Source organism: Betta splendens, chromosome 12, assembly GCF_900634795.4.
Source record: "Betta splendens chromosome 12, fBetSpl5.4, whole genome shotgun sequence".
NCBI classification, from domain to species: Eukaryota; Metazoa; Chordata; class Actinopteri; order Anabantiformes; family Osphronemidae; genus Betta; species Betta splendens.
Window position 1 is genome coordinate 5,440,418 of NC_040892.2, and position 22,461 is coordinate 5,462,878.

Genomic DNA, 22,461 nt, shown 5'->3' on the forward strand with positions numbered 1-22,461 from the left:
CGTCCCAGCGGCTCCCTCCCTCCCTGAGCCCTTCTTTCCCTCTGAGTCAGAGCCATGACAAACCTGCAGCTCAGATAATATCACGGATACACGCAGGAGAATAACTGTAACCAAATCATTTCATTTTGGTTATTTCTGTGTGTGTGTGTGTGTGTCCGGCGCCGAGACCTCCACGTTCACATAGGCGGGTCGTCCTACAGCGCTGACAAGGGATTCCCACAGCAGTGACAGGGTCAGATTAGTGGGAGGCGCCGCACACGGACTCAAGGTGAAGCCGGCGCCGGCTGTCAAAACCGTAAGCGAGCGGAGCCCGGACGCAGATGCCGCGTGTGTGTGTGTGTGTGTGTGTGTGTGTGTGTGTGTGTGTGTGTGTGTGTGTGTTGGGTGGGAAGCAGCCAGATGGAGCTGCTCTGTGGGGCGAACGGCAGAGGGCCGGGGCAGCTGCCTTGGAAACCCGGATCGATCGTCTCCTCGAGTGAGAGGACAGTCACGGAGTCAGAGACGCCCTCGGACGATCACTAAATACACGTAGACTGGGTTTTAGTTCTAGTTTTCTCCAAATCTGTTCAATCTGTGAGAAACGATTCAAGGTTATTTCCTATCCCTCTCCCTCACTCTTGTACGAGCGGTGATACGTGCATAAACAGCGGCGTGAGCGGTTCTCTAGCTCAGCGCTCCCCGGCGCACGCTTCATCCAACCCCTCCGGCTCTTTTCATCTTCCGCTACACCCAGCGCCATTAATAACGGGCAAATGCAAACAGCCTATATTAAAAAGGCAGCGCTCCTGATTACCTGCTTCTTCCTACAAGCCGCGGCCACTCACCTGCCATAAATCAAGACACCGCTGTTAATGCCGTTCCCTCAGCCACATCTCTTAGCACTTTATTTCCACGCCAGACAGTGGCATCATTATTACATATGCAAGATCTCTATTGGAGTACAGTTTGGCTAATGAGCACCTCTTAGTTGATCACATTAGACCTCCACTTGAGGACACTTAATTACCAGTGTTGCACTTGGCGCTCGTGTGGACGGGGGACAGGAGAACGCCTTTAATTAAGGTCTCTGCGTTCTACCTATGTATGAGCAGACCTCTGTCCTTGGGAAGCAGGAGGCATTCAGGGTCCGGATAAAGGCTAAGACATAAAACATGTGGCGTGTTTGTGTGTGGGTGGATGATTTAGTGCATGCATGTGTGTTGGACTTGTGCTACATATGTTTGTGTTGCCATGTGGGTGTTTATTCCTTCTCTCTCTCCCGCTCTCTCTCTCTCTCTCTGTGTCTGAGTCTGTGTTTGTGAATGCATGTGTGTGTATAATATTATGGGCGTTTGAAGTTTGTCTCCTGAGTCTGAATCGTTTGCAGTGAAGCAGGCACACACACACACACACACACACGCACACACACACACACACACACACACACACACACACACTGGGGCTTCCTGTGTCGTGAAGCTCTTAGCTGTCTCCTCCTTGCCTTACATATTCAGGCTGGGACTCGGCGCGTTAGAAGAACCTGCCCAGTCCACAGAACCATGACTGTTTTCTCTCCCTCCCTCTCTCATTATGTTCCTCCCTCTTTAATTTTCTCCCTTGCCCCGTCTCACTCTTTCGCTCTCTGTTTCTCTCGCAAAACAGGCTGAGGCTAGCAGTCAGGAAATGCACATCAGTCATAATACTTTCCTAAAATGAAAACAGATTCCACTGCAGTCCTTCAGCCGCCTGCTCTCTCTCTCGCTCTCTCTCTCTCTCTCTCTCGCTTCCTCGCTCGCCCTCCGCCTCGCTCCTTCGGCTGAACACATTCCTGTGTTCCTCCTCACGTTCTCCACCCTTTCCCTCCTCTGTCGCCACTCCAGCTCAGATCACCAGCTTGGATCTTTTCTCCCACTTACAAGGGCCTCGTTTGCTTTTTCCGTCACAGACGGATGATCCCCGCCGCACAGGACAGTTGTTTTGTGGGCTGCGTGATCACAGTAATCTCAAGTATCTGACACCGGCCACACAGAGCACTTGCTGGTAATTTGCTGCTCTCCCTATAAACCCCACAGTACGGCCACTTATACTTTTTAAAGCCCTTTTTATTAATGCAGCTTGCAGTAACAGCCAGTAAATCAGTGTGAGGGATGAGGTTGGAGCATGCTGGAATGCCGTCAGACCAGAGCACTCGCTGGTGAGTTAGATATTTACACTGGCAACACAGCGGATGTAACCTGGAGGGAAGGTTCAAGGAATCACGCCACGCAGAAAGCTCCGAACGTGCAAGTTGAGCCCTGTAACCCATTATCAGTGTCATCTGTGCATTGATTGCGCTTCATTTCCCAATAACATTAATAAAAAAGGCTGGAAATGAATTTCCCGTCAACGGCCCTGATGATTAATTGATTCGTTTCTCCTACAATAAACAAAGAGGCGACTAGTAAAATTCAGGAAATGTAATTATTCACACACGTTTCCAGTCTTTTTATGCTGAATCGATCAAATCCAAGGCCGAGATGCTCTCCGCTCTCATCTCGCTCCGTGTCTTTGCCGGGCCCTTCACCCCTGAGCCTCCGTGTCATTACCGCTTTGGTCTATTTTGCGCTGCCCGGCCAGTGAGTAACTGCTGTGGCACCAGCCAGTCATAAATATTCCCAACAAGGCGGCTGATGGATGGCCACTTTCTCCGTGACTTTGAATAGGACGTCGCGGGAAGCCGAATGGAGGCGGGTTCCACCAGGGACCAGCGCCGTGGACTCGGACAGGGTCGGACGGGGAGAATCTGAGACGGCCGACGCCGCGGCGCTGCTGCATTTATTTATCTCGGCTTTAGCACACAGACAGTGAAGCAAGATGCCTCTGAAGAGTCTGAGGAGCCCGCGGTGCCCCCCCCCTTCAAAATCCTCTTTTACACATTTGTCACATTACACAAAAAGGGAGACTTGGCCCCGCTTTGTGCTGAGATGTGGGGGATTTTCTGAAAGCTCCCCGACACCGACTGTACAAAGTTCGCCCGTGTTCTTGCATCCGCCGAAGAACAATTAAAATCCATACCGTGCGGCACTTGTTTATTTAGCTCCAGGGCCGGCTGCTGTTGCACATTGACAAAAGCTGCGTGCTCACCTAAAAAGCCCTCAGGATGCCTGTGTTGTTGTGCTTCTCAGCAGCCTGGGCGCTGAGCGGTCTATTGCATGCCGTTCCACTCGGCTGCCCGTTGTAGTAGGACAGTTAACGCGCTGATTGCAGGATAGAGGAAAAAAAACTGTGAAAACACGCTGCTCAATATCTTCCACCCTGGAAAAACCAGCGACTTCTGCAAAAATGATACCGCCTGCACAGTCAAGAACACCTTTTTGAGACACAGAGTGTGAAAGTCCTGTTTCCGCAGCTCGTCCAGATGTTATTAACCTTATTTTCTCTGCGAGACATGATTATACTTTTATTTCACCGGTTTAGTGAGTTCTCCTCAGCTGACATTCAAGCCTAATGGTCGTCCACATTACAGCGTGGTGGGATTTCTGCAGCTCGACACGTGAAATGATTATTTACCGCAGATCAGGAAACGTTGTTTTTTTTTTCGCTCCTCAACAAACATTTGACAGAGGAGCCAGTGCGCTTCTCTTTCCAAGTTAGTTGCTTGGCAATGCAGCAGAGCTGAACCGAGATTCCCAGTGAAATCATAATTTAAAGGGGGGCTGAGCGGCAGCCAGAGCACATTGTGTTTTTGGTGGGAATAAAAATCTGTTCATCATTATAAACATAAATGCTGAAGAAGTTAAGCATCAGCTCGTTTTTTGGATTGAAACCTAACAATAAGGTAAATAAACCACGCCGATATGAGCCTATGGGAAGATCATTATTATTACAATAACAGGCTTAGTGGCGAATGGTGGCGCTTTTATCCCCGGACCACTAACCCGTGTTAATGATTGCCCAATAACAACATCAACAACGAGTTCACCTTTGCACAGCAGTCACACATTCGAGCGTGCCTCCCACGGCTGGCTCGCGTGTCTGTAACGAGCATGATTTATTGATACTGTACCAGAGAGAAGACGTTGGAGTGGCAGTCCTCGAGGCTTGCCCCGTTAGCCACCCAGTTCGCCGTCGTAGTCATAATGGTCCGCCGTTGGGGTCGTCAGCGCTGGGCATGTCGAAATCCTACATCGGTACCAAAACACCGAGCAGGGGCGCCGAGCGGGTCTCCGAAACACGCGGGGGCTAGAAACCCACGAGAGGTCCAGGCGATCGGACGCGGGATGGTCGGGCAGAGGAATGGGCGTATTCAAAAAGAAGTGCGGGATGCATCAATGAAGCCCGGGCGACAGAAATGTGGCGACGTTGTAAATCCAGGCGCGCGCGCGCGCGCGGATCAAAACATTGTTACAATCCAGGTCAGACGTGTCCAAATCTGGTCGCTGTCAAACGCCGAGGGCACAGGAGCGTATCCATTTCAAATTACGCACAGAGGAAGATCGGCCCGTGTCCTCGTCAGCCGTTCCGCCGATAGTTTCAACGTGAAATACGCGTAATCCATGGGGAGACGGCTCCTTTCTTCCACACGGAGGGAACACCCCCAACAAAATATGAGATTAGAGTCGAAACTTCTTTTCAAAAAAAAAAAAATCTCAGGCTGTACGTTCGCCGCTGTGTAAAACAATCAACTTAGAGCCGAGGCATTACACGCAGGATGTGTGTGATTCCGTCTGCTCCACAAGCTGATGCACCACTTGTGATAGTTTTCGAGAATTGCGCGAGCTATTTATAGCCTTCTTTCTTACCACAACGGCTCCTCTCACAATGTAGCCCAGTGTGCCTCACACACGCGCGCGAGCGCGCGCGCGCACACACACACACATACACGCACGCACGCACGCGCGCGCACACAAACGCGGCGAGCAGGAATGTTTAATCCCTCTGTTGCTCTTGAATTGAACGCACCGCAGACGAAGGGGTCGCTGAAAAGGAGAGACCCCCCTCCAGGTGCCGCCGCCGCCGCCGACGCCGCTTCTCCTCCGCGTCAGGGCGGACAAAGTCGAGCGGGGTGGGTTTCTGCCGTTTTCTTGCCCGAATCGTAAGTCAAAGCGTTCGGCCGAGAAAAAACTATTCTGACACTCCGCCACCAGGAAAACGACAAACAGGCGTCTGTAGACGGAGGTTTGAAAAAATCCTTCCTTCCTTTCAGTTTTACATCATTACGAAACGTTCTCTCGCGACCGCAACAGCCTCAGTCTTGCAGCGGCAACAACCAAAAAAAATGAGGTCTCGCGTCGTTTTTGGGTGAATAAATGCACAGTTCAGACAAAAGTGACAGTTATTGTCTGGTTGTGAGCACGACGAATGCGTTGCACGCTGCAGAATCGTTCGCTTTTTTCTCTCAGCTTTTCAGCTGAACGCGAATCCTCCTCCTTCCTAAAACGATCGGGTCGTGGAATTAAATCCTCAAAGTGAGCATCGTTGCTCCGGCGGCGACTCGTCCTCGCCGCTTCTCTCTCGCAGCGTGTTATTATATTGGTAAATAAGTGGAAGTGTGCGCGGAGCCTGCCCGTGTCATTCTCACCCTCTGTCTGTTTGCTTTACGCGAAGCGCCGCTGTAGCGTTTTTTTTTTTTTTTTTTTTTTTTTTCTCTCGTCCTGCCCACCACGCATTGTAATGTAATGGCGGTCGGAAGCGTACTACCGAGACTCGCCTTCCCATTTGGCCAAGTTTGCGCCCACGTGATCAAAGTCTGGGATTACAGTACTGTTTAGTATCTGTGATATGAGGCGGGTTGCGACGTCGGAGACCCCGTGCCAGGCGCGCGCGCCGTCGGTCCGCAGCCGCAGGGATCCCTTTTATTGTCACACCTTTTTTTTTGTTAACCGTGGTTTTTGTTGTTGTTGTCGTTGCTTCTGGTCACCCGGCTGTTGAAACGCTCGAAGGGAGATTTTTTCGCGTCTATTTCCACCACTGCGGGGTGTCATTCTGGGATGCACTGGTTACATAATGTAACCGTGTTCTCACAACAGAGGATGTGACAGAATAGAGGTCAGAATGACTTACTGAGCTCATACTGTTTCATAAGAGACCTCTACTGTATGTAGGTTAGTCTTAAACTGAACTCACTCATAATGTACCGCATGATATCACTTGGTTCGCCTCATCATTTTTAATCTTAAAATTAAATTCATATTCAAATCACTGGTTTAGCAGATTTCAAAATTGCTAATTTCCTGTTCTGTAGTTGAGATTTTAAAGATACTGGGGTCACAATTTTTGCATTGAATACATTATGTGGAGCATCTTAATGTTAAATGTATGTGCACTATATCTGACCTAGTATTTAATATTTACACATGTGAATTCAAATCAAATTGCCTCTTATTGTAAATATGTCGAGGCACAACAGATTCATTAGGTTCCTGAAAAGAGCCCGTTTCACACAAACACACTCCTACCTGATGAAAACGACGCCCGATGAGAAGCAGTCGCACTCGTCTGAATAAAACCAAAGCAGACAGTCGTTTTCCTGAAAGAACGAAACTGAGTCAGAACGGAGGAAAAGAAGGTCAACACAGTGTCTGAGTACTTGCACATGTAAATGTGTGACATGCAACCAGAACATTAAGACCGGCAGCTGTGTGCATTTCATAAATCAATTATCTAGTAGTGATGTAGACTACAGTACATGATCATCACCACACATTAGAAATTCATATTAATGAAAAAAGGGGAAACCCATGCTCACTTCAGAGACTTCCTTATTGTAAACAATAAGGACTAATGACTTAACCTTTAATATGAGCAATAAAGTAAAAGGCGTTACGGTAGCAGCCGTAGTCATTTTCATAGACAGTTGGTGGTTTTGTTTACACTATCTATAAAAATCTGCTTCAGTTCTTCCTTCGGCTCTGCAAGATAGCAGGTGGCCTTTGAGGCTGAGGAACAAAAGGCTGTTGATACAACCACAGTTTCCCGAGAAAGGAAAAGGGGGCCGCGCAGCAGCCAGTGTGTGAAACGTTGGCCGCAATCAAACCTGCAGCGAAGATCCAGAAATATCCGGGCTACGTGTTCGCAGGTGCAGTCAGTTTGCTTTGGCTGAGATGTGTCTACAACTCGAATCCACTCAGTTGATGGGACACGTGCCCGTGTGTCACTCTACTGTAAATGCCATGGGAAAGCCAAGCCCCGCCCACGGAGCTCTGTGATAAGCCATATCTCATCATATACAGTAGATAAGGGCAAAGGTAGCTTTTATTTATACAGTAGGACTCGGCTTAACCTCAGCCACAGTCGTGGACAAACAGGGAAATCAGTCGACTCCTGTGGATCTTTGATGCGCGTGCATCAAGGTCTTCAGAAGATTCACCACTTAGTTTATTCAGTCAATAAGCCTTTATCCCACAATCACACTGTCACTTACAGATAAATGTACGTATTAAAGTGAACTGAATGGACGTTTTCATCTGCTGCTATAAAGCTGCAATGATTTTTTTTTTAAATCCTGACAATGTGTAAATACATTCATCCTGTATGAGACGCCTTTGTTTTTTTTTAGGGATTTATTCTGCATGACAGCGTATCGGCATGAAGATTCAGCCAAGACTATTTTTAAGACTAAATTAGTAACAGGCGATGACGAGTGAAGTGTCTTCTTGTGTTTGTAAAAAAAATAAAAAAGCAAATAATACCCGTGTTCCCTTGAAGCGAGGTGTTGTCGTTAGCGCGGGAGGTGCAAACACATGATTGTGTGGCTTCTGCTAACTGCTGCTTTTGTGTCCTGATTACCTGACTGATCTTTCCAACATAATTGCACGGCTCCAGTGATAAACAGCCATTTGAGCGGCTGCGCCCGATACGAGACGTGTGTCGACGTCGCCGGGTTTGTACAGTTTCGCCTGAACATCGACAGGCCCAGAAACAGTGGCAGGGGGTCTATTTAATAATTCATACACGTTGAATGTAAAACCATTTCTACATAAATGATACAGTATGTTACCTCTAAGTGTAAATGTAACAGGGAGCTTTTTATAGACAGCTGTACAGTATGTTTGCCTTGCTGCAATGTATCAGGCATCCAGTGTACATTAGCATTTACATTAACCGTGCGGGACCATTGGGGAGCATTGCATGTGGTACATGGTGCCACAGGGAGGAAACCTGTAGTCCAGGATTCATCCTGTACCTGAAGAGCAGCCAGGAAAGCGATATGAATCAGATGGATGAGCAGCGGCTTAGTCTGCTGGTTATCGATCCCCTCGCTCCAGGACTGATCCACACCTCATCAGGAGACGCTTTCTCTCTCTCTTTTTTTTCTTTTTTTAACCTTTTGTTCGATACACCCTCAGAGGCATTGAAAAGAGTCGCGCGCGCAGTCCGGCACGCTCGCGTCGGAGCGGATGGAACGAGATGCTATCGGCGTGAATGAATCCATTCCAATGCGCCGCGCGTCTCCTCTCGTCGGGCCCCCACTGACTTGACTGACTCGAGGAGAAAGGGCACTGATTTAGGATAATGTGTTTGTCTGGACCATGTGATGTCTGTGTGTTTAATAGACTAGTGTGTCATTTAAACTTACCTGTAGACGTATTTGGACATTTTAATTTTAAATTGAAATCAGGCATTATTTACTTTAGATAAATCTTGAAGCCTAAATGATGTATACACTATTATTTATGAGGTCTGTGTATAAATAGACTGTGTTTAATAGACTAGTGTGTCATTTAAACTTACCTGTAGACGTATTTGGACATGACTCTAATTTTAAATTGAAATCAGGCATTATTTACTTTAGATAAATCTTGAAGCCTAAATGATGTATACACTATTATTTATGAGGTCTGTGTATAAAACTATGACTTTAGCAAAGACACTGTCTTTGAACTGGTGCCTCCAGTGCAGAACTATGTGGGAGTAGATGACAGTATTAGTATGACACTGCATCCAAGCAGCGTTTTCACTCACAGTGAGGTCTTAATTGCCAAAATAACTCCTAAGGTTCTTTAAATCATCATAAATAGGCCACGGTGACAAATGATTAGACGTGTTTTTCAAAATGTTTAGCACGCAGCTAATCGCTGTAGCGCTCATTAATAATTCAGGGTGTAATGTAAGGGACTGTGCTCCAGCAGACTTGGAGGAGCATTTGTCACGGCGCGGGCAGCGTTTCGTGTGTGTTTTAAGACAGTAGCCTCGCAGTGTCTTCATTAGTGATTGATGGATCGCCGTGCGCCACCTCAACACACCTAGCAGCGCCTTTTCTGCACAGCATCAGGCGAGAGCGTCTCTCCCCCTGTTTGCGGCTCCGGCAGCTCCCTGGCATTTCCTAGAGCGCAGAGACTCCGGCTGAGAAGAATAGATGGTGCGCATTATAATGAACAGGGGCTGACACCGCCTCATCCATCATTTCACCCGGGAAAATTATAGCTGTGCCAGAGAGGGCGAGAGAGAGGAGGAGAGAGAGAGGGGTAGATAGAGAGACTCTAAATCACACATCTTCAGGTCTAACTTGTCTCAGACTGTCATCAGCTCATTGTTGTTGTTTTTTAACTGCCTGCTCCACTTTTGCTCTCAAAAAGAGCCCGGCCAGTGTCGGAGCTCCTTGTCAGTTCACTCTAGTTAACTACCAGTTAGTTTGGTTTGGAGTTGGCAGAGAATGATGTGTTCACTTTTGCCAACGTTAGAATGCTGGAAATGATCAAGACCAAAAAAAAATAAGAGAAAAAAACTTAATCAAATAAAGCTGTATGTTTACTCGATGTTAATGTTCACTTTAAAGGATTTAGGGTTTGCCTGCTCCTGTGCCGCCGTTAGTCATAAACCGGGTCAGTGGTCAGTCAGTGAAACACTGAACCAAGCAGCAGATTAGTAAATTACAAACCCAGAAATCTACTGGAGCACATTTTGATATGTTGCTCCTTTCTTAGAGACCAATGATCCACACCACATCCACTTTGTCCCATCACGATGCTGCTTTTTGCATAATTTTACATTCACATTTCATAGGGCTGCCTCTTACACAATAAAATCATGCAAAAACATTTGTTCAAGGCTTTTTACATAATCTTGTTGCTGCACTCGTGCACGACGCGCCCGAGGTGACAGCCAGAGCCTCCCTTTGTTCCCGCGCCGCCGCCGCCTGCGAGCGCACGCCCGTCCGCGCTCTCCGGCGATTCACCCGACTCTTGTAATGGTGTTTCCGCAGCGTATTGATTCCACGACGAGCAGATGATGTCTTTGTAAGACGACTCGAGAGATGGGAAATTAGACGTTATCTGGTAAAAAACAGAATCGTACAGGGGCGCTATCTGATCTTGTGTCAGTTATGCTGGGCTGTCGGACCCCTGGCACACAGCGTGGGTGCCACAAGCCTCTCTGCATGATTAGTACAGATACACTGACTCCTGATGGTAAACAACATATAGATTTTAATTTAGACTGTAAATAGCAGCTCGCAGCTACGTCTTAAAGGTCAGAACTCGGCCCCTTTAATTCCCCGTTGTCCTAATAAACCTCCTCCGCGGACCCCGGCTGGAAAAACACATCTCAGGCCGTATGTGGCACTTTGATGTAGAAAGATTACCACAGATAGTGTACTTTAAGCGACCAGGCAGCATTTCCACTCGGCTGCACAACTCTGATGCCACCTGAACGGAATCCAGCAGGAGCCTTCAAGCTCCTCATACATAATGCATGGCCGAAGGTCTGCTCAGTTTTCATGTTCTCCTAATTCATTTTCGCAAAGAGAGCGAGCTCCGTCAGCATCCAGAGCCCACAGCCTAGAACGCACTGTACACGGTCACATCACGGCACGTTTCATGCTGCAACACACACACCTATTGTCTTTTATTGAGCTTAAACTCTATGTATTCCTAATATCAGCCCTTGCACTCAGACCTGTATTTTCCAAAAGGTGCTTTTTCAAACTGTACCGATAATGAGCTGATTTACTCAGGTCGGGAGCAAAGAACTTGATCCAGTCTAAATAACAGCCTCATTTAACGGAATTCTCCACGCTCTTTGTCTTCATGTTTCACAGGCACAACCTGATATTTATTAGTTTAACGCTCCGCGACACGGCTCTGGCCTTGCCCTTGATTCTTTATGCCTCCTTCCCGTTTTTTGTGCCGCGACTTGATGTGCCGCGATTGTCTTTTATTTCTCTCTCGCTCGCAGCACAAAATCATTCACGAAAGTCAATCCGGACGCGGCCCCGCTCTTCTGTTTCTCAAAAACGTAGCCTCCTGCTGACCTCAATAAATCGACCAGTGAGCGTTAAACATTTCAGTTAGTGCCCTTAAAGTGGCCCTTCCACGAACACGGTCCTTCACTAAAAGGGGGGCACTGAAAGCTGCGCGTCTGTGTGAGAGGGGGACGCGGTCGTGTAGTAACCACTGTTGTAGCACAATAAAACATGGCCCCTGGTAGAAGATGTGAAAAAGAACTGGTCTTTATCAGTGGGCCGAATGAAATAAGGGTTTTTAGCGGGAACTCGGAGGTTCAGTCATGAACCGCTACAATACATTTAGGCACAGGAAGTCACATCTAAGTCTCACTTTTAGTTGAAGTCTCATCTCTAACTTTAAAGTGTGTTATAAAGGTCAGGCTCCTGCTGTGAACATCACAGAATAAGTCTAGTCCCAGTTCACTTTACTCCAGTCCCTCTGCAGAGCCCCACTCTGCCACCACATGCCCCCTCGTCCCCTTCTACACCTGCTGCACTTGTCAAAAAGCCACCGCCACCATGCTTCTGCTCTCAGGCTGCATTATTATCTAGTTGCTAAATAGATTTCAATGTGCAATCCTCAGGCCACACAAAGGGAAGGAAGGAATCGGAGCTCCGTTCTCGCCATTGAGTCGGCTTTTACCACCTGTTCCTCCAACGGGTCAGGCGCCTCTGAAACGGCAGGTGCTCGGGGCTGAAGATGGCCCCTGTAATTTACAGCCTCTGAACAACAGGTTTTGCAGAAGAGGTCAGGAAAAAAAGTTGCACTGGACGTTCAGACCCACTTTAGTTTATTAACATAAAACGCTGGGCAGCACAGCGTGGTCGTCTATGGCTTCATATGCTCAGGGTCAATGAAGCAAACCATTAGCTGGAATCAGAACAGGATTTCTTGCTTTTTTTGGACCAAACAAGGAAAATCTAACCGAAGTTCGAATGCCAAGCTACTCCACTTTGCACTTATATGGGCTGCACTGTCAAAGCTAAGAGGATTACATTTTCTGTGTTTACATGTTACTGGAACCCAGTGATATCAACTTATCGGATTTCTTGCTTTTAGCCTATTTCAATTACAAACATAATACAGGTTTGGGGTGTGGACAAGATGATTTAGTGTCTGAATTAAACAACAGCTGTATATTAAACGAGATGAGAGAGACAGATAACTTGTTTCCTTTTTCTGGTGCTTGTTTTCCTGCATCTGGCTGTATGGATATGAACATAAGCCGTGGAGTGAGAGACATTGAATGGCTGGGAATTCCTGGGGGGGTTCGGGGCAGCAAGACAAGCGAGAAGGAGAGGGAGGTCTTTTCGCCACTTGTGGCCTTCACAACCCAGGCACAAATCATAATGGGACATGGCAATTGGAGTGACAGATGAACAATGCTCCCCTTTTCCAACCCCCCATGAACAGGCCTATCCATCACAAGAGGGTAGATTAATTCAATTCATCAGATTTTTTGTCTCCGTGGGCCCCCTCATATTACCCAAAGGGGGCTTGTAAATGTTTGTGGATTTGATCAGAGTCTGCTTGCTCGACATTGAATTAAAACATTACTCTTTACTCTCAGCAGTACACTGGACTTCCACTAGTGTCATAATTCTGATGAAGAGTTATGCATGAACAGGAAAACATTTAGCAAAGGCATTTTGCTAAATTTACCACCAGTGAAGACATAACACAAAAGATATGTGCCTGTTAATGTTGAAGTCATGCTCTTGATAAAGTAGGGGGGCAGCAAAAAAGACAGCAGAGAGTGAAACAATATGCTGAAGGTTGTGCATCAAACCACTGGTGTCACAGGACAAAGATTTTAGGACTTGATGTCTGGTGGAACCCAGGGTTTACCACTGAGCTGAACACAAGGTTAATGGCGACATCTAGTGGTCGTCACAGTAATTGCATTAAACTTTTGAATGAAGAATGTGTTGCAGGAATTGCATTAATAATGCAAAAACTAATGAACACATTAGACTTCTTCGGGTAATTTCAAACAGTGCATTTATTTAAATGAAGGCATGATTAGGTTTCTGAAGCTGATAGTGAACCCTGCCCCCTCTCCAGACACACAGGTAGTAGGCCAAGCTCAGACACCCCAGTACAGCCACCAGCAGGACGACTGCCACCAGGGCAACTTTCCACACTGTGGAGTCTTCTCCTTCATGATCTGACAATAACGGGAAAACAAGTGTAGGAATCAACTAAATCCATTGAGAATGTTGCGTATTTTACTCTAAAACCTAATGTTCTACCCACCTTGGTCTTTAATGACATATGGCTCTGGAGTCGTCTGGACGTTCTGGTCCTTCAGTGAAACCAGATGAACCATTTCTAGCTCAACATCAGGCCAGTAGTCCTCCACTGCAGCTACTGACTGTTCATCAGCGGCTTCAGACTGTAGATTCTCATGAAGGAGAGCCCACTTGCCTTGAATGTAATGAGGTAACCCTGTAAATGTTAACACAGAACAGGTGTAAACTGATCAAACGCAACATACAGTAAATGATATGCATCTTTTCATACCTGATTGAACGCCTACTGCAGCTAAAAGAGCCAATAACACAAGATTTAGAAGAGCCATGACTGGAGCGACCAAGGCTGCGTTCTTAGTGTTTTAAGTGGAGGGCTCATCTGCAGAACTGGCCTCAGCTGTGGCTTTCAGACTAAAGTCACACCTGCTCTGATCTGATTGGTTGAACCATTCTTTCAGCGACACCTCTTTCATCTGCAAGTGACACAGGTTACTCAGGAAATGGAAACTCTGCCTGCAACAAAAAGCAGCTTATAATGCTGCTGTTTGAAATCGATGTAGGCGTGTTTTTTTATAGGAAGCTCTTGATGCAGATTGTGTTTAGCATTTTCCTGAAATAGCACTGTCAAAAATCCTCAAAGCCACAAAAGACGCTGTTATACTTGTTTGTAGTATAAATGTAATGAATGCAAGTATGTTGGTTTAACAAAGACTCAACTAAACGTGTCTCGTCATTCATCAACAGACCACAAATCAAGCGAACTTTTCTTTGATGTAGTTTATTTGTCAAGTGTTTTTTCCAGTGTTTTAGTAACTGTTACAGAATGAAAGAAATGCTGAGAATCCAGCATCTGTTGTAATGAATGGAGCTTCATTACTTCACTTTTTACATTTAAAACAACTTATTTGCACCTTGTGAAAAACAGAAAATGGAACAGTTTCAGGTTTGATGAGCTTTTTTTCAGTTAAGGCTGAACACTTGACTCACAGAAGCCACTTCCGAACCCACAGTGACATAATAATACATCAAAACACTTTCATAAAGGTAAACCTGTCTTGTCTTTTTCAGCATGTAAGAAAGAAAATACAATATTATGCCACGTGTAAAATTTAAAACACTAAATATGAATATATAGATTTTTACCTATCTTGCAGAAAGAGCACAGGCATAACTATTAACACAAATAGAGAGTGCACTACATTACAGTGCTGGTAGCGTGGGGAGTTACAGGCCTGTGCTTTTCCAGCTATGACAAATCAAACTGTAAAGATAAAAATCTGCAACCGTTTTTTCTCCATCTCAAAGTGAACCACAAAATCTGTAGAGCAACAATGTGAAGGTACACAACAACAGAAGTGACAGTGGTGCATGCCGTTATAAAAAAGCCTATCAAACCATTTCCAAAATTAAATTCCCTCTCTCATCTAACTACATTTTGGATGTATTTCTAAAATGGGAGAACAGTTCCAATGATTTGCAAAGCCTGTGTACGTACAGCACAGATTCTTGCTCCCCTTGCATAGTTTAGTTTGAGACACAGCATATGTTCCTCTAAGCAAAGCCTACAGTACATACACAGCACCCAAAATGAATCCCTTTAACCATCGTCTGCACAGATAGATAATAAGCTCCATTTCTTAAACAGTCCATGCAAAATAAAGTTTTTAAAATGTCCTGACTAAAGTTATTATAATTCGCCTTAATAAAATATAGGCATGACTATTTATGAATTTAAACTAATGTTGCATAATCACACAAATACTTGAAGGTGTCCTGGTGTCCTCCATAAGTACTACTCGCTGTTAAAGGAACCATAAAATATATTGATATATATATACAATATACAGTATATATACACAATCATCCAGATTGTAATTCAAATGTGGAAAAAAATGGCTAAATGGTGGAAAAGTGCATAATAGATGTTCCTGAAAATTTTTTTTCAGAAAGAGACTAAAAACGCTAAAAGACGCTGTTACAGCAAGTACTAGGTATGTGTAAGTACAGTAACATCATCTGAAAGTGTCAGTACAGTACCACTAATTATGGCTAATTGGTATTTAATAGCTTGACTTATGGACATGAGCTCTGTGAACTCTAGCCCATTAGGTCAAACATGAGTCTCCTCTAGATTTTATCGCTGACATCTCACTGCACACTGTGTCCCTTCAATAAAATACTAACAAGAGGGATTCAACACGTCCACTGACATATTTATACAGTTACATTTGTATTTAGACATTTTTGGTGAGGCTACCTAGATTGCCCTGAGAGGTTAAAGATAGAAAACCCCAGTCTTTCCTTATTTGTGCTTCTCCCCCCCATCGTAGACCTTTCGAAGGCTCGAATCCAACAGGAAATCCACAGACCTACAAGGCAGAGTGTGAAAACACTGGCATGAGATAGAGTCATCCAAAGTGGTACAGTAAGTGCAGCGGAGCATGTGAATCATGTGTTATCAACTTTTTATGTAGTACATGCAGAGTACAGACACTGTAGAACCTGATGCACATACCTGTCTATGGGAGTAATGATGAAGGGGATTGTGGAGAGCCCAATAGCTGTAGTGGCCCACTTACGGACAGGCAGAGGCCATTTGGTGGTTCTGCCCAGCACATAGAGCGAGGCGGCGCACACGCGGTTAATGGTGAAGCCCGGGATCATCACAGAGGCGAGGGCCTGCCACACAAAGGTGTCAACCACGGCCGCCGCAACCCGCGTGGTCCTCCCTGGGTTGTCTCCATGGGCCTTGGAAAAATCACAGGAATTATTATTTTTTTATATTCTTGTGCATTTTTTTTTATCCCAATGTTGTAACTTCTGTTCGATTGCCACATCTTACCGCCGCGGCTTTCTTCCCTTTATCCACAGCATCGGCAGTAACGTACGCGGTGGCCACGGCGTAGCTGCCCCACACCAAACTCACCGGCACCAGAGCACGAAACGCCTCCCCGACCTCGTTGGCATAGCCTGTGGGCACATGGATACACAGTTTAACATTCATGGTGTCCTTTAAAAGCATATTAGCTTTGGACAGCCTCTAAACACAGGAGATGCTAATGAACCTCCACCTGATACCTGACATTGCTCAAGTAAAAACACCAAGGGACAATTTGTGATATCCATTCAACAGACTTAAATGTCCTTGATGATTTATTAAAAAGTCCCCTCTGCCATTTATGTAACAAATGCATATTCGTATGTAAATCACTAGTGAATTGAAATCCAGTTACGCAGAGTGTTATCTTCGGTTGAGTGGCGACAGAATTATCAGGCCACGGCTGAGTCAAATTCTTCTGCTGCTGTTTGTCTCTATCACCGGTGCAGCTGACAAAAGTCAGGCTACTATGCAAACACTGCACTCTGCTGTGCTGAAGCAGGCACTTGTGTTACAAGCATTAATATCACAGGCAAACAAACCCAGCTCAGTGACAATCTATTACGCCCCCTACAAGGGCCGATAGCTAAATAAATAAGGAAGAATCATCTTTATGCTCTACCTAATCAAGACTTAGTGAGGAGTCGAAACTTCATAGCCATACAAATAAGTAAAGCATGCTTGAGAACCATACGGTGTCTTATTCACAGCTTGTCACTTTAGTGTATTAAAAGTTAGTTATCCACAGTAATAAGTTATTAATCCAACAAATACTGTACATGCTGTGGACTGCTAAAAAGGGCTACACCCAGACTACTGCACCATCGTGGCAAACTGGATTTTCCTGTCAGCCCGGGAGGTCACGCCAGTCACATTCCAGGATAAATCCAGTGTTTGTTATGTGACTTCTATCCCAGATTTTTACAATCATCGTAAAAAATAATCAGTTCCAGAAATGCAGCAGAGTTCTGGCAAATGCAGTAAAAAGCTATGCACGGCAGCATCTTGTGCAAATGTTCCTGATGTAAAAAGTACAAAAGGTAAAAATACTTTTACTTCTTTACTATATATTCTGCTTGTAAGTTTGAGAATTTCGCACCAGGAACCAATAAATAATAAAACAGATGCCATAATAGTTTGACTTTTTCCAGTCTCGTGTATAATAGGATAAAAATACTACAGACAGATGTGGGGCTGCGCTTATATTCTACTTGCTCCTCAGTGTAGAGATTACTGGACAGGGGGGATTAAAGGTAACAGCCAACAGATCAGTGAAGGGATAAACACGTTAGCATGACATCAAATGAGCGATGCGAGGCATGGAAAGAGCCGGAGGGGACGCGTTCTCTGTGGGAACAGCTGCAGCCTCAATGCCCTTCACGTGCACGTGTCCTTCCTCAGGTCGTCGTGTAACCAGATCCCTGCAGAAATGACCCCCGTGCTTCAACAGAGAGGACCAGCGGTGAAAGCAGGTACTAAGTTGCTACTACAGAGACTCTACACTGTGCTGTCAATGTGCGGCTGTGAGTCACGCGTGAACTCGCTACCGACATTCAATGAAACGGCGCTGGTGACAAATCAACACAACTCAACACAACCAACAGTCATAACGCTAATTCGACGGTGTGGGAGTCATTTGTGCTACAGTGTCAAAGTGTGCGTTAATAGTCAGTTTTGCTATAAAATTGGGGTAAAATTTAAATGGGGTTAGCCTGTTATGCTAACTTCTAGCTAGCTGGAGCTCGCCTCCATAATAACATAATAATCACGCCCGTTTCCTGAAGCTACTGGTCTGTTCGTTCGAAAACAAATCGGAAGCTTTACCCAAGTAGCGGACCCATGTGTCGCGATAAATGTCGACTGGTTGGCTCGTTTGTTCTCCAGCGGGATCCATGACTTTCTTCCTGCATTTACTCCATCCCCCCTGGTGCTGCTACTACTACTCGCTCAGCACCGGTGGGAACGTGCGCGAGTGTCAGTCTGCGGAAAGTCAAAGAGTGGGAGGATCGTGGAGGGGGCGGACCACGTTCTACAAGAACAGTTCAATCAATTTCATTCAAAGGGGAAGGCTAATGGTTCATTTCGGTTCTGTTCAAAACTCATATGCAACAATGTGACATTGAGGGACAATGTGTGTTTGAATTATGCCGTGAAACACGTAAAAATTCTGTACAGAACACTGTACATTAGTAATAAAGTTGTATACAATGCGGATGTAAGTGCAATAACGAATATTAACGACGATTTCCCCAGTTTATAAATAAAAACATTATATATATGGCATGTGTTATTTATTATTTATTATTATGCTGTACTGTCAAATGAATAAACGTTTAAGGTCCGGTATACTAGCCATGCAAAAGAACCGTACCGGAGGTCCAATAAACTGCGTGCATTAGGATTGACAAAAGAGGCAACCAATAATAACGATGGTTCAACACGTCGGGCCAATAGAAAGGTAGCCGACAGTGTAGTGGGCGGGGTTTAGCTGAACGATGGCCGCCGCCTGCAGCAGAAATCATTCCAGAGAATCCAAATCTCCGTTTTGTTTCATTCTCAGAGGAAACATAATGGGTTTTCATATATACCGGGCCGTCGCTTGTCTTATTCTTACCATAAGCCCGTGTTTTGCCGAGGATGATCACGAAATGGAGGAGTTTCTGAAGCGGGAGTATTCCCTGTCCAAGCCCTACCAAGGTATCCCAGCGGTTAGTGTAACACTGGAGAGAGACAGATGTTTCCAGAATAATCCATTCGGTGATCTTGTGTGTTTGATGTCTGTATCGTTTAGTAACGAATAGTTTGAACACCATGTAACTCTTATCCATGACATTCAGTCAATAAGACGATATGTTGTTATTTGTATAGTTTTACGTTGTGCTGTGTCAGCTTTGGTAAAGATGCTGGTGTTTGTGTGTTCAGGTGTAGGATCCTTAGGCTCCTCCCACTGGGAGCTAATGGGGGATGCCATGGTAACCACGGACCAGGTGCGCCTCACACCTGAGATGCAAAGCAGGCAGGGGGCAGTCTGGAGCCGCATTGTGAGTATATACGGGTATTCTTGTCTACATGGGTGTCCTGTGTGTAGAGCTGCAACTCTATGAATATGTGAGGTCCTGGAGCATGACCTTCGAACCCTATTATGAACTATCATACAAGAGAAAGATCCCACAATGGTTCTAATGACTCCAAATGTGAACTTCTACTCAATCTACCTTTTCTTAATTATTCAATAAACATGTTTGTCTTTTTAGCCTTGTCACCTGAAAGACTGGGAAATGCAGGTGCACTTTAAGGTTCACGGGCAAGGAAAGAAGAACCTGAATGGTGACGGACTGGCCATCTGGTACACTAAGGAACGCATGCAGAAAGGTACAAGCTAGAGGGAGCAAGTGCACTTCTCAACTCGTACCGAACTGTGATTATTTGATTACTGTCAGCGCTGTATTCTTTTTTACAGGCCCTGTGTTTGGAAACATGGACAACTTCACTGGTTTGGGTGTTTTTGTGGACACGTATCCCAATGAGGAGAAATTCATAGAAGTATGTTGCAGTCGTACTGCTTAGATCTGAGCTGCTGGGTCACATGCTTACAGGCGTTTAAAGAGGTTGTATCTGTGTTCTTTTGTGCAACCCTGGATGCAGGCACAGAAAAAGAGATACACTCCTCGCACACAGGTAATCGACCATTTAACACTCAGCCCTATGTCTCTTCTGTTTGTTCCGCATGTCTTTGTTTTATCGACGGTAGGAAGTAACATACATTTCATTTTTGTACATTCGTGAACATTGTGAACTTCTGTTGCCTCCTCTGATTTTGCTCTGACCACCTATAGAGGATCTTCCCTTTTGTTCTGGCCATGGTGGGGAATGGCAGCATCAGCTACGACCATGACCGGGACGGTCGGCCCACAGAGCTGGGCGGCTGCAACGCCATGGTGCGCAACCTCAAGCACGACACCTTCCTGTTCATCCGTTACGTCCGCCGCAGGTTGACGGTGAGCGTCACACCTTTCGTTTCCTCTCTTCCATTCCCTAGATGCAGAACAACACGGTAATTCCTAGTATTTTTGAATGTGACATCAGTCAGGGCCTGAGAGGATGTTCAGGTTCAGAGCATGTTCCAAAGCAGGTTTCCTGAATAGTCACATGACCCTTATGTGAGTATACTGTAAATGAAGCAAACCTAAATTCACAGCAGCTTCCTGTTTCCTCTGTCCTTCAGGTGATGATAGATATCGATGGGCAACACGAATGGAGGGACTGCCTGGACATACCTGGTGTGCGACTGCCCCAGGGGTATTATTTTGGAGCGTCAGCCATCACTGGTGATCTCTCAGGTGAAAAGCTTTCCCCACACAGCTCTCAGGTCATCATGTTGATAGTGGCACTTCCAGCAGCGCTTTGACTATTTTTAGTCTTTTTTCTGTGATGTCACAATCTGCAATGCTTACATGCATACAATATATATAGAATTGTAAAACCTCTGATATTTAGATGACATACTCCTTTACACATCACCTAATACTGGTTTACCAATAACATAAATATTTTTTGAAATAATACATTTAGCTGAAATAGGTCTAAGACAATAACTTATAACTGAATCCATGTGTTTTTTCCTTGTTTTCTATAAGTACTGTTTTCTGATTCTTCATTTATAGATAATCATGATATAATTTCCCTGAAACTCTATCAACTGACTGTGTTGCGGAGTCAGAAGGAAGTGGACGAGGAAGAAGAAATAACCATACCCAGTGTGGATAACATAGAACTACTAAGATGTAAGACCAATATTAATGTGTTCAACCTCACTATTAGCCTTTACTCCATTCACATGGTTTATTCTCTTCTCCTCCAGTGGATCAGAATGAAGAGGGCATGAGCGGAATAGCCATTTTCTTCACTGTTCTCTTCTCCATGCTGGGTTGCATCTTCCTCATCGTCATCTGCCTGGTGCTCTACAGCCACTGGAACGAGAGCCGACGCAAGCGCTTCTACTGACACGCGGAGACAAAGAGATCCGCGATTGTGCTGACCACTGGGGTTCACAAACCGGTTGCACGAAAGACAGCAGCAGAGCGCTGTTGTTGTGTCCTGAGGACATCACTGACTGCTAAAAGCCATTCTCCAACTTCACTGTTAGTAGTGAAAAGTAGTGTGCTGACCTGATGACTTTATCCTCGGCCGCCGCCTGACACACACCAACTTGGCCTTACCATGTGATTATTATTTATTTGTTGCCTCTTGTTTCATCTTTGAACCCAGCGCCTCCTTTGACTGTGTATATGATGTAGTATTCAGTGTGCTCTTATCCTGTAGTGGCTGTAGGATGCATGCCAATTTTGAATTTATTAGTCTTATCAATTGTCTGGGCCACAACTTTATTAGACCTTGACTGTTTTATGCCTTTCTGTAGGGGCGCATGTACTAATGGCAAAGATTAAAGTTTTTACAGAGAAAATAACTAATAATTTAAGTAGAGGATTCAAGAAAAGGTTATGTATGCAAGTACTACATGTAAGCACTATTATTCTTCCTGACTATATATTCAAAAAGCAAATTCTTCTAAATATATTTAAATGTAATGAACGGGCCCTTGCGCCGAAGGCTGACTGACAGCCCATTTACTACTGAAGGTATGTTTGTTGTTTTGTGTGTGAAGTGTACACAAAAGGATCACTTGTGTTTTTATGTGGACTCTGTCATAGTGTGTTTCCAACATGCTGGTCTGGCCACGGGCTGCCTCTGATAAATGTGGGTGTCGGCCAGCTGTTGTCGACTCTGCTTCAAAACCTTCACGAAATGGTTCCAAGACTCATGTGGTGCTTTGTTTTTCATTGTGCAATGTTTAAAGACTTCATTTCATGTGGCCACTCTGACAACGTCCCTAACTTATTTATATTCTATGAAAACTTTGCCTCATTTTTCCTTTCAGTGAGACACAGAGCCATTTTTAACTCAAGCTGTTTCACAATATCCCACTAACGATCAAACAAGTCTCTATATACAGATATTACTATACAGAATCACAATTGTTCTACATTTGAAGGACAATGTTGGTTTTGTTTGAGCATTGAATTAAAAGTTTCACAATGATCCTGTGTTTTTAAATACGTCCTTGCAAAGTGCAAAAACAGCTCCAGAT

At 45.1% G+C, this 22,461-nt stretch overlaps 3 protein-coding genes across 7 annotated transcripts in view; 1 reads left to right on the top strand and 2 right to left on the bottom strand.

Moving 5' to 3' along the window:
* The window catches only part of LOC114866511 (mediator of RNA polymerase II transcription subunit 13-like), a 55,001-nt gene extending 49,428 nt beyond the window's left edge, over positions 1–5,573 (bottom strand). For all 4 annotated transcript variants that reach the window (XM_055513688.1, XM_055513687.1, XM_029168350.3 and 1 more), the window contains exon 1: positions 4,025–5,573. In XM_055513688.1, the coding sequence (XP_055369663.1) occupies positions 4,025–4,096 (72 nt within the window). In that variant the 5' untranslated portion in view covers positions 4,097–5,573. The remainder of the gene's footprint in view (positions 1–4,024) is intronic.
* Positions 5,574–13,167: 7,594 nt separating this feature from the next.
* Positions 13,168–18,302, bottom strand: mtfp1 (mitochondrial fission process 1). Its single transcript, XM_029168643.3, has 6 exons — positions 18,138–18,302; positions 16,278–16,405; positions 15,951–16,183; positions 13,707–15,804; positions 13,440–13,631; positions 13,168–13,350 (listed from the first exon to the last, which is right to left on the bottom strand). Exons 1-4 carry the CDS (start codon positions 18,205–18,207, stop codon positions 15,738–15,740), a joined length of 498 nt encoding a protein of 165 aa, XP_029024476.1. The 5' UTR covers positions 18,208–18,302; the 3' UTR covers positions 13,168–13,350; positions 13,440–13,631; positions 13,707–15,737.
* On the top strand, positions 17,646–22,412 carry lman2la (lectin, mannose-binding 2-like a). Of its 2 annotated transcripts, none has more exons than XM_029168640.3 (9): positions 17,646–17,785; positions 19,236–19,354; positions 19,568–19,685; positions 19,774–19,856; positions 19,959–19,991; positions 20,150–20,311; positions 20,539–20,653; positions 20,978–21,097; positions 21,175–22,412. In XM_029168640.3, exons 1-9 carry the CDS (start codon positions 17,743–17,745, stop codon positions 21,315–21,317), a joined length of 936 nt encoding a protein of 311 aa, XP_029024473.3. In that variant the 5' UTR covers positions 17,646–17,742; the 3' UTR covers positions 21,318–22,412. The 2 variants fall into 2 exon arrangements, with proteins under 2 accessions (XP_029024473.3, XP_029024472.1); XM_029168639.3 differs by lacking the exon at positions 17,646–17,785 and adding an exon at positions 18,782–19,010.
* Positions 22,413–22,461: the final 49 nt, after the last annotated feature.

Coding starts and splice junctions, on each gene's coding strand:
- lman2la (XM_029168639.3), top strand. CDS start 18,809: ATGGCCGCCGCCTGCAGCAGAAATCATTCCAGAGAATCCAAATCTCCG. Junction 19,686..19,773: donor TAAGGAACGCATGCAGAAAG/GTACAAGCTAGA, acceptor TCTTTTTTACAG/GCCCTGTGTTTGGAAACATG. Junction 20,654..20,977: donor CATCACTGGTGATCTCTCAG/GTGAAAAGCTTT, acceptor CTTCATTTATAG/ATAATCATGATATAATTTCC.
- mtfp1 (XM_029168643.3), bottom strand. CDS start 18,207: ATGGATCCCGCTGGAGAACAAACGAGCCAACCAGTCGACATTTATCGC. Junction 16,406..18,137: donor CACATGGGTCCGCTACTTGG/GTAAAGCTTCCG, acceptor ATGTGCCCACAG/GCTATGCCAACGAGGTCGGG. Junction 15,805..15,950: donor ATCATTACTCCCATAGACAG/GTATGTGCATCA, acceptor TCTGCCTTGTAG/GTCTGTGGATTTCCTGTTGG.